The sequence below is a fragment of the Salvelinus fontinalis genome, chromosome 6 (genome assembly GCF_029448725.1).
Source record: "Salvelinus fontinalis isolate EN_2023a chromosome 6, ASM2944872v1, whole genome shotgun sequence".
Taxonomy (NCBI): Eukaryota; Metazoa; Chordata; class Actinopteri; order Salmoniformes; family Salmonidae; genus Salvelinus; species Salvelinus fontinalis.
In genome coordinates, this window is record NC_074670.1 from 59,913,292 (window position 1) to 59,931,052 (window position 17,761).

Sequence of the window (17,761 nt, forward strand, 5' to 3'; positions counted from 1 at the left end):
CTACCAAGGATATGTGGGGGCTCCTTGTTTCTACCAAGGTTATGTGGGGGCTCCTTGTTTCTACCAAGGTTATGTAGGGGCTCCTTGTTTCTACCAAGGCTATGTGGGAGCTCCTTGTTTCTACCAAGGCAATGTGGGGGCTCTTTGTTTCTACCAAGGCTATGTGGGGGCTCCTTGTTTCTACCAAGGCTATGTGGGGGCTCCTTGTTTCTACCAAGGCTATGTAGGGGCTCCTTGTTTCTACCAAGGCTATGTAGGGGCTCCTTGTTTCTACCAAGGCTATGTGGGGGCTCCTTGTTTCCACCAAGGCTATGTGGGGGCTCCTTGTTTCTACCAAGGCTACGTGGGGGCTCCTTGTTTCTACCAAGGCTATGTAGGGGCTCCTTGTTTCTACCAAGGCTATGTGGGAGCTCCTTGTTTCTACCAAGGCTATGTAGGGGCTCCTTGTTTCTACCAAGGCTATGTAGGGGCTCCTTGTTTCTACCAAGGCAATGTGGGGGCTCCTTGTTTCTACCAAGGCTATGTGGGAGCTCCTTGTTTCTACCAAGGCTATGTAGGGGCTCCTTGTTTCTACCAAGGCTATGTGGGAGCTCCTTGTTTCTACCAAGGCTATGTGGGGGCTCCTTGTTTCTACCAAGGCTATGTGGGAGCTCCTTGTTTCTACCAAGGCTATGTAGGGGCTCCTTGTTTCTACCAAGGCTACTTGGGGGGGCTCCTTGTTTCTACCAAGGCTATGTAGGGGCTCCTTGTTTCTACCAAGGCTACTTGGGGGGCTCCTTGTTTCTACCAAGGCTACTTGGGGGGGCTCCTTGTTTCTACCAAGGCTATGTGGGGGCTCCTTGTTTCTACCAAGGCTATGTAGGGGCTCCTTGTTTCTACCAAGGCTACTTGGGGGGGTACTCTGTCAAACATACGGCCATCAAAGGAGAACCAGAACGTTCACTCTCTCCTCACTGACAGACACACACTGTCAAACACTGTACACTACTATAAATAACGTTGAAAAGTTTAATTTAACTGTACACACTACTGGGTTTAAGATTCCACCATTACTGAATGAGCCCACTAGAGGGGGCCAGATAATTTAACCTTGCAGCTTGATTGGTTCATTTCAGACCGGGGACCTTAATGCCACAATTCTTAATTCGTTTTTCAGCTAAATGGTAGCCCCATCACACGGTTTGCTATAAAGCTAAAGGATGGTGCAGGAGAATTGTTACCACTCTTCAATCATAGATGGAGAAACTGTATAGTAAAGTAACATATGGTCTGATTACATACACTGAGTGTACAAAATAGTAGGAACACCTGCTCTTTCCATGACATATACTGACCAGGTGAAAGCTATTATCCCTTATTGATGTTAAATCCACTTCAATCAGTGTAGATGAAGGGTAGGAGAGAGGCTAAAGAATAATTTTTAAGCCTTGAGCAAATTGAGACATGGATTGTGTGTGTGTGCCATGGAGGGTGAATGGGAAAGACATAATATTTAATTGCCTTTGAACAGGGTATGGTAGTAGGTGCACCGGTTTGTGTCAAGAACTGCAACACTACAGGGTTTTTCACACTCAACAGTTTCCCATGTGTATCAAGACATCCAGCCAACTTGAAAACTGTGGGAAACATTGGATTCAACATGGGCCAGCATCCCTGTGGAAAGCTTTCGACAACTTGTAGAGTCCATGCCCCAACGAATTGAGGCAGTTCTGAGGGAAAAATGGGGGGTGCAACTCAATATTAGGGAGGTGTTCTTAATGTTTTGTACCTGTATGTTGAAGCTATCTATACATAGTTTGATTACGAAGACGTTGTTTACTAATACTGGTGTGAAACATCTTTATTCTATAGTTTTGGTTATGATGTACTGTAGATAAGACAGTAGCATTAAGCTAATGAAGCATTGTAGAAGTGATTTTCCTCAAGAATCAATACATCATTATTTTTAAATGACAAAAAATAGCTGTTAATATCACAGGTTCAAAGGTTAGGTGGGTGGGATGACCTGAAATATTCTGCTTTTACAAACTGTTTTGTAAAAGCTGTTTTCAAATGAAACGCAATACCTTGCTCTTGTTAAAGCTTTTAGAATGTATTCGTTTTTTGTTGAAAAGTGAAAGACTAAAGTTACATACATGGGAAGCTTTAGTGAATTTCAGAATGTCTGGAATAGAAAAGGCAGAAATAAAACAATTCAATAAGCATTCACAGCCAGTCATCCAGACAATTTGTACCTTCAAGGGTCGATGTCTGATATACAGTGGCTGAATGAGGGTTATTCTGTCAGATTTAGATTTCTTCATATAAACCAATCGTGGAGTTTGCAATCCTTTTAGCTAGCCTTTAGGCAGCATAAGCAACATGTTGTCAGTACATGCATCATACATGATGGACTAGATAAGTGCATGTACATGTAACTGCCAAAATAAAGGAAACACTTGAGTAAATTAGGGATACAAAGTATATTGAAAGCAGATGCTTCCACACAAGTGTGGTTCCTAAACATCCCATCATGCTTAGGATCATGCATAAAAATGCTCGGCAGGCCATTATTTTGGCCACCATGGCTTTTCCCACATAGGATGACAATACCCCCATCCACAGTGGTCATTTAATGGTTTGATAAGCATGAAAAATATGTAAACCAAATGCTATGGCTGTCTGCCACCAGATTTCAAACCATTTGAACACTAATGGGATATTCTGGAGCGGCACCTGATACGCCGGTTGCCACCACCATCAACAAAACACCAAATGATGGAATTTCTCATGGAAGAATGGTGTCACATCCCTCCAATAGAGTTCCAGACACTTGTAGAATCTATGCCAAGGTGCATTGAAGCTGTTCTGGCTTGTGGTGACCCAATGCCCTATTAAGACAATTTATGCTGGTGTTTCCTTTAATTTGGCAGTTACCTGCATGCAATGGTAGAATTCCCTCCTCTCAAGAACTTAACATGTTAATGGTATTACTACGTTATGATATCAAAGGTCTTGCGTTGGACAATTTGCATAATTTAATTGAGATTTTTGTCAGAACCACCCCTTAGCTTTCAGGCTTATTAAATATGTGACTGGGTGTCTTTGCATCAGTAATGAGGTAGCCACACACACAAACACACACACACGCACTTTCAAATATACAGGGCTTCAAACATCTGAGACTGCCCATCTCCCTCTCTAACTATCAGCTCTGATTCAGCCAGATAGAGGGATCCGACTTATCAAACTTGACAACACACACTCTAACCAATCAGAGAACATACAGTATGGAACTAGACCCAGGAATATCATTATCTGAAAGTAAAAGTACAATTACCCAGGCAAATGGAAGTCTGGAGAACCTATTTGTGTGTGTCCAGAAAGAGTTAGCTGGTTATGTATGTGTGTGTATGAGGTCTTGTGTGTGTGTCTCCAGAACTGCTTAGCTGGATATCTCTGTTCTGTTCTGTTCTGTGCATGGACTATGCATGATGATTAACTCTCCATCCCTGTGCTCTCATCACTACCCCCAGAATTTTACCATGACATTCAGGGGGTCTCTATTTTTTTCACAGGACTTCCTATTTTTTATGGGCCTACTTTGTTTTATGGGCCTAATAGTAAAGTCATGTATTTTAATGGTAAACATGTATGACCTTTTAATGTGGCATGAACACAACCAGTCAAAAGTAGTTTTGTCAAATAATTCCAGCATCCAAACAGTGCACTGTGCACCTGACATTTGATGAAGGAAAAGAGACATCTGTTACAAAACATTTGGCGATTGTCATTAGGCCTACATTCTTGTCGCCTGACTTAATTGATGTGTCTTGCTAACAAATTGGCCATTTTTGTAAATTGAAAAGTCAGGAAAATGAAAAGGGGCTGAAATACTTGATGGAAATAGCCTACAGCTATGTCTGTCCCGAGCTCAGCAGCGCGGGAAACTGTAAGGCTGGCTGGACCCACAGGCGTAGTATAGAGATGAATGTGGTTGAAACAACCTGAACCAACTGTCACTGGTTTGAACCATGACAGAGAAGTGGGGGTGTTGCTTTAATTTGGAATAAGCTTTTATTTTCCTATGTACCACTGTAGCAGGACAAAATTGCATTACAAATATGAGAATGGTTAAATTGGAGGGTGTTGGTTTAATTTGGAAAAAGCTTTATTACAGAATTTTATTTCTAAACTCACCACAAACTATCTAAAGTAACCATAGAGTGTAGCTCAGTAACACAAATACTATATAATCGACTGGGCTAAATGCTAGTCATATCGGTAGATAACCAACGTCATGGTGTATAGCAGGGTGGAGCCAATTCCAATCGAAATTCACTTCCTGAATTGAAAATAGCCCATTATGCTCTGTGAAGACAATATCAATTCAATTCCTGAAAATGACCAAATTCAAAAAAGGAATTGAAGATTGGTGTTAAGCTTAGTCACGTCAGAGCCAATGTGTTGCTTCGCTGACCACCTTGCTATCATAGTATAATATAAGCACTAAGCATAGAGTATTGCTCCCTGAACCTTAGAAGACAGGACTGCAACAGACAGAGGCCAAGCCATTAATTAACCTATTTACATGAATAACACAGCCCACGTGGTATAATCTACAGCTGCGGTCTGAGGCTCTGCCTGCGTACCAAATGGCACCCCTTTCCCCTTTATAGTGCACTAATTTTGACCAGAGCCCTATGGGGGAGTAGTGTATGTGTGTGAGAGTGCGTTCGTCTGTGTCTGTGTGGACAATGTAAAATGCCCACAAGCAGTTACACTGACACTTTCTGACAGTAACAAATGCCATGGGCATAGTTATTGGACCTAGAGATTAGGCAATATGGGGGGGGGGGGGGACCTTGAGAAGTCAATACCATAAACACATTCCAGTTAATAGTTACACCCATTTTTCACTCTCTCCGTGCACAGAAAACATAAATGGTTCTCATAACTCACTGTACAGAGACAGGCTTTAAATTTCAAAGGACGGGACGGGACGGGACGGGGGGGGGGTAAGACCGTGAAAGTCAATGCTGTAAGATTTTACCAGTTTATAATACCAACCATTTCTCACAACCTGTTCAGCCGTTATACCACACTCAACACATTGACTAGGCTTCGTGAGAGTCTCCCCTTTCCATAGTGGGGTCATATTAGTTTGTATCCCAAACGGTTCGGATGCTACAGACAGAAGTTGGCACATTGACGGTACCGACTTCAGACAAGTCCCGTGGGGCTTATGGGTTTGTAGGCTAAACCATTCGGATGCTACAGACGTTTTCGCGAGAAGACCAATTTTAGGGATTTCTCCTGGTCTAACAAACAGCCCTGTAGCTCTGCCTCTTTCCACCTCAGATGCGGAAGGCCGACATAAGCGGATGCAGTGGAATGAGACGCAGCCCATGTAACAACAACAAAAATATCTCTATCTGTCAATCTACTCTAGGTTGTTAAAATCTTTATCTTTCTAATGTCTACTTCTCTTTTTGTCCTTGGAAGAGTCATTTTTACTTAAATCGGCAATCAGCGGTTGAAACAATATCAAAGCCAATCCCACCCCAGTTTCGGTAAAAGGTGAGGGATGGGGCTGGAGAAATGTAACCACTTTCAAATTCATAGAAAGAGATATGGATGCAAGGACTGACCATTCATAATATCAACATTTGTTTTAACCATGTTTTGAGGCTATAGTGCTTGTTTAAACTTACAAACATTTGAGTTAAACAAGCTTATATTTTGGTTTATGATGGTTTATGACAGTTGAACTAAGTGCATTCTTTGGGAAACAATGGGTACATATAATTAATTTGTAAGTCAAAAAAATGATGTAGCAACTACCCCTTTAACTACAGTAGGTAGTCCCACTGAGGTCAGAAGACCTCTTTCCAAGGGAGAATGACCGACCACTTGAAGAGTGACAGATCTGGTTAATAAAACGGTATAGACACTCAGACACCCAAGTATACAATACTGTCAGCATGACCTAAATTTATCTCTTGAGCTCACAGCTGCTGTCTTCTTCTCACACTGTCAAAGCCTGTCTGGATCATAAGAATACAAATAAATGCTATTAAATGTACTGATATAAATTGAATGCTATAATGCTAAATGCTTATATTGCTAAAATATGATTTCCATGGTTTTCTGTGTCTATTGCTTCCTTAATGATTATGTTAGATATTTAGACAGCCCTGAACAAGGTCAATTGATTGCCTTTTTCCCCAACATGTGATAGCAATTTTTATTTTTATTTTACTAGGCAAGTCAGTTAAGAACAAATTCTTATTTTCAATGACAGCCTAGGAACAGTAGGTTAAATTACTTGTTCAGGGGCAGAACGCCAGATTTTTACCTTGTCAGCTCAGGAATTTGATCTTGCAACCTTCCGGTTACGAATCCAACGCTCTGACCACTAGGCTACCTGCCACCCCAATTTAGGCCAATACTATATTCGGCATGCAACACATTTCCCAATGTACTAATTTGGTACATACACTACCATTCAAAAGTTTGGGGTCACTTAGAAATGTCCTTGTTTTTGAAAGAAAAGCAAAAAAAAAAGGCCTGTTTTATTGCTGCTTTAATCAGAACAACAGTTTTCAGCTGTGCTAACATCATTGCAAAGGGGGTTTCTAATGATCAATTAGCCTTTTAAAATGATAAACTTGGATTAGCTAACACAACGTGCCATTGGAACACAGGAGTGATGGTTGCTGATAATGGGCCTCTGTACACCTATGTAGATATTCCATTAAAAATCAGCCGTTTCCAGCTACAATAGTCATTTACAACATTAACAATGTCTACACTCTATTTCTGATCAATTTGATATTATTGTAATGGACAAAAAACGTCCTTTTCTTTCAAAAACAAGGACATTTCTAAGTGACCCCAAACTTTTGAACGGTAGTGTATATCATAACAGCTTTTCTGATGAATAATTCAATTATCTGTCTCCATCTCCCAAACATAATTACAAATAAGATTGGTGTACCTAGAAGTTATCTGGAGATCAAAACCACATGCAGCCAATAGGTTTTCACCAATGGCCATTTTTTTTAAAACTCAGCTAGCTACAAGACAACTGGAGAAATCTAATTCCAGCTACAGAGTCAGGTCACGCCTCACTCTCTCCAGTCCCGTATGTGTAACACATCTCAGAGTAGGAAAGTGCTGAGCGCTGAGAAAATGTATTCCTACTTTTATGGGTAAGAATAAAAGTTATGCCTAAAACTTCTTAAGACCTTTAGTCCTTTCAATAAACCATAAGGAAGACCTTATTAAGAGCTGTCCTAACCTGTTTGAAGCTGCCTGGTGCAAGCAGATGGCTTTCGTGAATCTGCCTGGGCCATGCCATAGATTGGATAATGATTTGGAAATGATCAAGATGTATCAACCAATCACATCGCCTGTCCGTGTAACAGAGGTGGTTGTGAGCCAAAATACAAATTAGCCTTCTCTGCAAGATAATGGACAGTATTCTTCTTCTTGTTTTTCTTCTTCTTTAGTGAACCAGGCTTGTTTGATGATTGACCTTGCTTGAGACCTGAAGACTTGCATTAGCTAACCAAACTAATATTTAGGCTTTAGCTCAGCCGGCTAACATAGTCTTATGGTTTAAAGGAGACCAGGGTTAGACACCCGGTGCGTCACACTGGCAGTATAAACTCTCATCAAGCCAATGGTGACTCATCTGAACGGAGGGAGTTGACACTTGATTTAGGATTTGTCAGTCTCATTCAAGCTCATTTTGACATCACTCGCCACCTTTGAACTGTCTGCTACAAATTTGGCTCCTGCTTTGCACCAGTCTCTACAGTTCACCTGTTCTCCATGAGAACTTCTTTTGAGGCCATCAAAACTCCACCAACTCTGTCATATCGAGCACGAGCCTTCAATGGTTGAAGACCAAGCTCTCCCACCATGTTGTGGAGCCCCAAATACAGATTGTTCTTTCTGACTGAGATATTTTCCGCACTTCAAGCACAGATGCACAGAGCTTCTTGTGCCATGTGGGCCACACACAGCGATGGGTATTGATGGAGTAGCTGTACCATTCAATTGCCTCAGGTCATCACTCAATAGAGGTCTGGTTATACTGCAGGCGGTCTCTCTGTGTATTGGCTAACAGCCCCTATTGCTAGAGTGAGCACAGAGGGATATGTGCTAATCATGTTAATGGTAACTAAAACCCAAAGGACAGCCTGGTAATTGGTTGGTTGGCAACATCAGTTTTCTAGATTTCACATGGTCTGAACAAACCTTGAGTTATCACACACACTGGGGACCTAAGGAGCATACACGACTGTACATGTGAGAAGTGATATTTTGATTTAGGCTACTATAGCACATATCATTGATAGATAATTATTGCTGGTGCATTTTTACCAGCCGCCCCACAGGAAATGAAAGCTGACGGTAGACAGAAAATGCTTTCAACAAACTGCAGTACAACATCATCATCTGTCTGAACCTATAGCTAGTCTCCAGTCTTCCGGTACCCAAAGCACCATCTGATACGTCCATTCATATTGTCCACAAACTTCAATCCAGTTGGCAGCATGGGTTGAAAGATTTGAATGAGAATGCCAACTTGGCATTGTGCCAAATGTGTGCCCACAGTGAGTCCTCTGCTTGTGCTAATGTACGAGATGCCAGGAATACCCTAAATCATTGTATTACTCTTTGTTGTTATTTTTGTTGCACTGCTTTGCTTTATCTTGGCCAGGTCGCAGTTGTAAATGAGAACTTGTTCTCACCTGGCCTACCTGGTTAAATAAAGTTGATATAAAATAAAAATCCTCTCTGCCAGGGAGGACAGGATGTCGATCTTCCTATTCCTGCCATGCAACTCCCTGGATTCCTCCGGTGCCCCGTTGAGTTCTTTGTCCTCATCAGAAGACACAACATAGAGGTTGATCTGGGAGTTGGAGCTCTCCAACTGATTACCTGGCATTGGTATATCAATGGGGCATGCGGTTGCATATTAATTCAAACCCAGTACATTGATTTGAATCCCCGACATCTTTTAGCAGTGATACCATCTGCACTATGCTGCAAAACTGGAAAAGTTTATGTTTCCCAATGTGGTGAGCAGAGCTGTCCAGGGTTCTGAAATGGTCAAATGTGGTGAACAGAACTGTACATGGTGCTGAAATGGGCCAATCTGACATTTATTGGGGCTGTACCCGGATCTGAACAGACCGGCACTGTCATTTAACCCAATAATTTCACACATCCCCGTCATGTTCAGTTTTACAGTGCCATATAAAGACTTTTCTTTCACCCTTAATTGTTTAATATACACTGGGTGTACATAACATTAGAAACACCTGCTCTTTCCATGACATAGACTGACCAGGTGAATCCAGGTGAAAGCTATGATCCCTTATTGATGTCACTTGTTAAATCCACTTCAATCAGTGTAGATGAAGGGGAGGAGACTAGTTAAAGAAGGATTTTTAGGGCTTGAGACAATTGAGACATGGATTGTGTAGGTCTGCCGTTCAGAGGGTGAATGTGCAAGACAAAAGATTTAAGTACCTTTCAACGGGGTATGGTAGTAGGTGCCAGGCACACCTGTTTGAGTCAAGAACTGCAACACTGCTGGGTTTTTCACGCTCAACAGTTTCTGTGTGTTTCTAATGTTTTGTACAGTCAATGTATACCGTTGGTGTAAAGTTATGGTCTGATATTCACATAAAAACCTCTCCTATACACACACAAGCACACATACACACACATACACACACACTTGAGATCATTGTGAGTACAGGTTGGGGCTGGTTGAGAGAGAGATACAAAAGTGGCCAGTAATTGGGTCTTACATCTAGTGTTTACTTTGTGCATATTTCATGTACAGTATGCCAAATGGTTAATTCATGTAACGTACCTTGGGGGATATATGGTGTCACCTCATTTTTAGGAATTCTGTATTCACAACTGCATGGACATTTTGATGTGTTGTAGCACATCTTGGCCATTATACAGTATGTAGCTAGCAATAGCCTAATAGGTTTAAATGCATTCATACTTTCATAAGCAATTCAAACCACTCTAGAAGTTATTCAAGCAGATAAGATCGCTGTAAGAGTGCTGCGCTAGTATTCACTCAGCTGGCTCTGTGGTTTATTATCCAAATAAAGCAATAATGGAAAGCAAGCAAACATCTTTCAGTTCCAAGGTTTCGGTGATTTCCTCAAGGCAAGCACTTCCTCTCTTATGTAGTCTAGTGGTGGTGGTGGCAGTGGTAATTATGAAGACAGTTCTTGATGAGCTTTCATTTGACGGGAATGGGCGGGCCACTACAACATCCCTTTCAGTTCACTTATGCAAACTAGCCCACTGTTGTACACCGGCCCGGGGAAATAGCCAACGGTAGGCTTCCTGCGGAGAACGCAAGCGTGCGTCCGGCTCCATTCCTAAACCCAAACGGACGTGCTGACTTCGAAGCTTTGCCGCAAAAAAGGAGACAGCATAAAGAGTGTGCAGAAAGAGTGACTACTGGCCATATGTCAACGAAGGGCAGAAAGTATCACGAGAGAGTATCGTTCTCCGAAGAGGAGGATGAACAGTGTTGGAAAGAGGAAAACGGCTGTGTGGATGTACATTACCTAAAATCCGTCCAAACAATTCGGGATTCGTCTGGATATTATGCATATAATATGTGAGTAGACAAACCTATTATCGGCGCCACTTAGGCTGTAGAACTCATTGGAGGCTAAATAAAGTGGGCAGGTGAATTTAAATATGCTACTGAATATTTGTGTGGTTTAAAAACTTTCCATGAAACTGTTGATATTGAATGAATCATTATTTTAACACACATGCTACTTTAAATGGACTGTTTTCTTTCTGCCTTTGGTCCGATTAATAATCCTAATTTCTCATGTCTTTTTTGAAAATTAAGTTTATTCATATCTGTTGCACTGATATGTCATATAAAGTCATCCAATACGAAGCCTTCAACTGGTAGCCTAGTGCAATGATGTTGTTTTGGGCCATACCAAAATTAGAATTTTATTCATATAAAATGTAGCTGCATCTTTGGACATTGGCAGTGTTTGTGACAATACTTGCGCCACCTTGTGGATAATTCAGTCAGTGGTCATAGAGAGAGAGAAACGAGACCATGATGCTGCTGTTCAGCATGGAGAATGCATAAACCTACAGGTAGCCTACATGTCTCCTACTTTTTGTATCATGTTGAGACTCACTCAGCGATGTAAAAATGCTGAAACAGCAGACATTCTAATTAATCTCATGTTCATATGCAGGCTACTACATAACTCACATGATTCAGGTTGTATTATGTGCCTTTCCTGTTTTCAAATCACATTTACTTAAGAATACCCATTTACTTAAACCATTCCACACACACAGATCACATTTGAGAAGGTACAATGACTCTGAGACAGCATGATTTCTTAGGCCTCATCTATCTATTGTCAACATTGATGATATCAATGTTTCGCTCATTTGCAGGCATCGCTCATTTGCAGGCACTAGCTCTCTACTCTATTTTGTTATGGCCATACATCAGAGATGATCATCTAGACAGGATGTCAATCTAATACACTCTGCTGTGTGTATAAATCCACTCCAGTCTTCAGAGGTTCTCCATATGGTACCCATTAATTAACATGTTATCATGTGTCACACATGGTGACATAAAGTGGGCTAATATGGGTGATTGCTCTGCTTTATACTATCTTATCCTGGTGATACTTGCTTTGGGCTAATACATTAAATGTAGCACAGGGCTTATGGTAAGTAGTGCAGTGATTAACATCATCCTAACTATGGAACAACGTTGTCAGACGAAGCTGAGATGTATATTTAACATTTGAAAAGTCAGTCAAAATGCTTTAAAATTAACCTGTCAAACAGTAGGCAGTCCCACATCCCTGCTGTGTTGGGTAAAGTAATAGCTCAGGTCTTGTGTGATGCCATTTTAATATTTACTTAGATATTCCTTAGGTGTATGTTGAGTTTGTGAATATGAGAAAAGTGGATATCTGCATTTTAAAATACCAATGCCATTTTATGCCTTGCCAATGGTATGCCTTGCCAACATGTGATTTTCTCCCTAGGTGTAGAGACCCTGGACTGGTCCCAGATTTGTTTGTGCTCTTTCCAACTCCATTGATCATTGTCAAAGCAAACATGATTGTATGATAATGAGTGACAATGAATGTGCATGATAGCACAAACAGACTGGCACTCAGGCTATGGAGACTCCATAGAATTCGAATGAGTAGAATAGATATATATTTCTTCAGTCCATGGGATCGTTCTAGTGGTCCACCCATTATGGCAACTCAGTAGTGCCTTGCATGTGTAGAATAGTTGGAGAGGCACAGTATTTTCAGCAAAAGATTCCCACTGACAGAGCATAAGAAAGTCTTGTTCCACCTTGACCACCCAGGAAGTAAAGGTCATGAATTCCTCCAGGCAGTGAAATTCATCCTCTGATTCGTCCTATTGCCCTTCTAAGAGCTACCTTTATCGTATGTTCTTTAAGAAAGACAAAAACAAAACCTGAAGACCATGTCCTACTGCAAATGTTTTTACACATTGGATTGGGGTTCTAATTACGGTGCAACGCAACTGTATTGTCAAACCAAATTGTTTTGGTAGTTTGTTCCAGTGCCCTTTCCTGACAAAATTGTCAAAATTCTGACCTGTCATACTCTTTCTTTTGAAGGCATGTCAGACAAGCTACAGCATCAGTGATTTGCTAATGAATGTAATTCACAGACGTGAGCGAAATGAGTTCCTTGAGTCCTGATCATGTGACCGAATGTCACTCGAAGTCCAATTGCAGATTATCACAATATCCTCTGCACTGTTAATTGTTATTATGACACTTGTACCTGTTTTACCTGTACCAACATCCTCTGGAGTGGCATGGAAATAATGTATGGCAGGCATACAATAGTAATCAGTACAATCATAAAGCCCTGCAATAGACTTTTGTCCTGTCCAGGGGGTGTACATGTCTTGTACATTAAGCTGCCTCACGCTACAGAATCAGGAGACTCCTGCTCTATGGACCATTCTGGCTTGGACAACAGTACTTCATAGTAATTGAAGCTTTTGTATTGTATAATTATCAGGGGCTGAAGCTGTGACTCAATGGCTTTTTTCGTGTCCAGGCACTTTCTAAGGCAGTGTGTTCGGCTCTGCCCAGTCAGTGTCTTCACCGGCTGTGGCCAAATCCCTAACTTGACAAAAGTAACATGGTGTATGATGCTCTTCCTCTTTCCTGTAAGTGTACGGCTCGGGTTCAAATGTACTAGATCGCTTGTTCTGTTTAAGCTACTGTACCAGCAGGAGCCAGGACATTTTCATGTTGTTGGATGGTGCTTTCTCTTGCTGTCCTGGATCAGTTGAAATGGCCCGCCATCCTGTCGTCTTGGCAGTATAAGAAGCGGAATGGGTAGAATCCTGACTTTTACCTTTTGACTGTGTGACTGCCCGCTCTGGCAGTTTGCTTCTGATTTGATGGTCAACAACTGTTCACCTGGAGTGCAGCCTGTAACCGAGTGTGGGGGAACTCCAGAAAGTCATGAAAAAGGTCTGCAGCCACAGTTAGGGCTAAGGTGGAGGAGGAGGATGATGTATGATGGTGGATGAGGATGATGTATGGTGGTGGATGAGGAGGAGGATGATGTATGGTGGTGGATGAGGATGATGTATGGTGGTGGATGAGGAGGAGGATGATGTATGGTGGTGGATGAGGATGATGCATGGTGGTGGATGAGGAGGAGGATGATGTATGGTGGTGGATGAGGAGGAGGAAGTGGATGAGGAGGATGAAGGGTGGTGGTGAATGAAAAGGATGATGTATGATGGTGGATGAGTGAGGCTAAGCTATGGTACATAATGGTGTTTCTATTAATATAAGTGGGAATTTTGTATTTTTGGTGGTTTTATTAATCAGATAGGACAGTGAAGGGGAAAAGGGAGACATAGAGGCTCCCTTAATCGACATCCACGTCTTCGGCGCCAGGGGAACAGTGGGTTAACTGCCTTGCTCAGGGGCAGAACGACAGATTTTTACCTTGTCAGCTCGGGGAAGGGCAAGAAGGATAAATATTGCTGAGGAGGAGTATGCATAGCTTATAAAGATCAATGCCTGTATTCACTACGCATCTCAGAGTATGAGTGCTGTATCTAGGATGAAGTCCTCCCTGTCCATCCATATCATCTTATTCATTAAGATCTAAATGGCAACACTGATCCTACAGTAGATCAGCACACCTACTCTGAGACTCTTTGTGTGTACAGGCCCATCTATAGTATAGAATGGTTATGAGAAGGAGAAGAAGTATTTGTATTATCCCCACAGTGCTGTTCCTAACAGCTTAGGTTACTCACAGTCACAGCCCACATATGTGGTTGTTTTGTATAGCCTGTCATTAACCTGCTGAATGGGAACGTGTTGCCCTGGGATGAGTGGGCGGAGAGTTTGGGAGGAAGAGGCTTTGGTTGGACAGAGTTAAAAGTATCATCCATCATTAGACCAAGGTTCCAATTCCACATTGGGAGAGTCTATTGATTCAACCAGGATAAAAGGGGTTCCTGTCCGTTCATGGTTGTTTTGTGTGGCCTCTCTAATCTAGCATGTGTATCTGAGAAGATAAAGTGCGTAGGTTCCAGCACATTTGATTGTAACGTTGTCTAGTCGATACTTTCTATGGAGACGGTGGCATGTTTTGAAGTAGTGAATCGGATAAGAGGTTCGGTGTCTAGCTTCTTTCCTTTCTGAGGACATTAAACATTGAGCAGTTCTCAGTAACTAGCTAAATGAGGAGTGAACAGTATTGACTGGTGCTCAGGGGCTATTGATAATTAGACATTTTATTTAAGGCCCATTGCAGTCCAAATTCAGTTTTAATGGAACTATTACAGTAAGGTACTTAATTATTACCCAGAAAGGATTTGATATTGAATAACAATGGCTGAATTGGGCTTTTTAAGCATTATTTTTTCCAGTTTGGGCTTGAAATTCATTTTGGAAACTATATTTTGTGCAGCTAACCAGGCAGGCCAGGAGTCTTTGTGTTGAGAAAATGGATTTCATTTAGATAACATCTGACTGGCTTCTCGCTAGCTTGTGATGAATAGAGCTGGTCAGTACTTCCCCAGACCCATACTACAGCTTGGAGTATGTCACGTTCCTGACCTGTTTTCTGTTGTTTTGTATGTGTTTAGTTGGTCAGGACGTGAGCTGGGTGGGAATTCTATGTTGTGTGTCTAGTTTGTCTGTTTCTATGTCAGCCTAGTGTGGGTTCTCAATCAGAGACAGATGGTAGTCGTTGTCTCTGATTGAGACTCATATATAGGAGGCTTGTTTTGTGTTGGGATTTGGTGGGTGTTTGTTTCCTGTCTCTGTGTTTGTTCTGCACCAGATAGGTCTGTATCGGTTTTGCACATTTGTTATTTTGTAGGTTGTTTGTAGTGTTTCACTTGTGTTTGTATTAAACATGTTTAACACTAGCCGCGCTGCATTTTGGTCCTCTCCTTCACCCCTGGAAGAAAGCCTTTACAGAGTAGGATAAAGGGGAATGTGTTTGCTTGCATTATAGCACTACCATCAGACCAAACTGGCATATACCTCTTGGTTGAGCTACTGTTTGCCTTACCCCTTGCATGCCTGCCAAATTTTGGGTAAAGGGTTGTGAACATGTGTCTACAATTGCACCACCATTATTGCTAATGGGCCAATAACCACCATTAGGACCCAATATGGACCCTATTTGCATAGGACTTTTGGACATACACCCTCAAGTCAATTTTTGCTGCCACTTTGCCTCTGCCTCAAATGGATACACTGGGAATGCATTCCACACTATTATGTCCTGTCTTTTACTAGATTATTATCCTCCTCTATTTTGTTAACCTAAAGTCTGGTGTGCTACATGAATACAGTACATTGCTAGGGTAATGTCTATAATAGTTAGCCATAAGGGGAATGTCTATAATAATTAGCCATAGGGCTAATGTTTATAAGAGTTAGCCATACGGGTAATGTTTATAAGCATTAGTCATAAGGGTAATGCTTATAAGAGTTAGCCATAAGGGTAATTATGTGTAAAATTTTAACACAATTCTCCTTAATGTTGTATTCTCCGGAAATGTATTCAAATTTAAGAGATGTCCCTTTGGAGTAAATAACTTTATTATAATATTTGAATGCGTAAGTAAGCCTTGTCCTAGGCTTCTGCCCTATGGGCCGTTCTGGCTCCTGTTTCTCCTGTTTCTGTAGCGTGAGGCAGCTTGATGTACAAGACAAATAGGGGTGCCTATATTTGTCCTGTTTCACTGCATGTACAAGTGGGTAATCTGTACAAGTGTGAGGTGTGAAATGAAAATGTGTTTTTTGCATATCCCACTTCCCAGGAGACACCCGTGGAGAGTTGGGTCACAGCCAGGTGATCAGACATTATTGATGGTGACTCGGAGCAATTAGGGTTAAGTGCCTTGCTCAAGGGCAGAAGTGACAGATTCTTCTGGGATTCAAACTAGCAAACTTCTGGTCACTGACCCAACACTAACCGCTAGGCTACCTGCCGCCCAAGTACAACCCCTGGATACGCTGCTTGTCTATCGCAGGGCATTATTTGAATGCATGATTCTCCAATATTCTGCAATGTGGAAGAAATCTAATGTCAGAGTGGAAATCTAACCCTATTCTTACTCTAATTAAGATGCTAAGTTAGCCTATTAACCCAATCAATTTCTGTCAGCGTTGTTCTATCGAGGCAAAGGGGAAATAGTCATTTTAATTCTAGGTGATCCCCTGGGTGTCTGAAACATTTGGCTATATATGGAGGATGCAGTGTCCCCTCAAGCCTGCCAGCAAGTCATTGGGGTAGCAAGTCCTAAGGGTCTTCAGCTGTTCATGCCTGTAAAATGAATTTCCTGCTCAAGGGCAAATCTCAAGGACCATTATGGGAGGAGAAATGTTGCTCCGAGTGACGTCCCTAAGTGATGTTATTTAATTAACCCGTTTTATTTTATTTTTGGAATAGAAAAGTTAACCAAGGAATACATTTTTGTTCACAGTACATTCTCATTGGTAGCCTATTTCATAAGCTGAGTCCATTTTTCTCTTTAATTTATTCAAATAAAAATGTTTCTCCTTTGATGAATTTTCCTTGCCTGGCATTACTCATCAAACAAATATGAGCAAATGAGCTTGTGTGGTTTGATATGGGAAGCGAGGCATTGCACTGATTGCTTTTTCAGGCTATTGACAAAGGTCACCAATGCAGGGTTAACCGAATTCCCATCACTTGTTTCTCTCTATTGGTTTACGCTTTGTTTTCTCATGTATTGTACATTATGCTGGCACTTCATTTGTTTTTTCTCTAACTTAATTTGATACTGGTTTGATTATAACGGATAGTCACCCAAATTACAAATTAACTTCCTTTCATGGATAATTATCAAGCCGGACAAGCTCCTGCGTGTCAGCAAACCCACAGTTTGACTTTATTTACTTACCCACAGCAAAACAATGGGTGTTGAGGGACTAAACGTGGCATACTGCAAAGTAGCATGCCCCCCCCCCCCTCCCTTACCCTCAGAAAAGCCTCAATTCGTCGGGGCATGGACTCTACTAGGTGTCGAAAGCGTTCCACAGGGATGCTGGCCCATGTTGACTCCAATGCTTCCCACAGTTGTATCAATTTGGCTGGATATCCTTTGGGTGGTGGACCATTCTTGATACACACGGGAAACTGTTGAGCGTGAAAAACCCAGCAGC

At 41.6% G+C, this 17,761-nt stretch overlaps 1 protein-coding gene across 1 annotated transcript in view; it reads left to right on the top strand.

The window, feature by feature from the left end:
- The first annotated feature begins 10,110 nt into the window (after positions 1–10,110).
- Positions 10,111–17,761, top strand: part of trpc3 (transient receptor potential cation channel, subfamily C, member 3) — a 51,080-nt gene continuing 43,429 nt past the window's right edge. Inside the window, exon 1 of the mRNA XM_055927278.1 lies at positions 10,111–10,651. Coding sequence (XP_055783253.1) covers positions 10,497–10,651 — 155 coding nt within the window. The 5' untranslated portion in view covers positions 10,111–10,496. The remainder of the gene's footprint in view (positions 10,652–17,761) is intronic.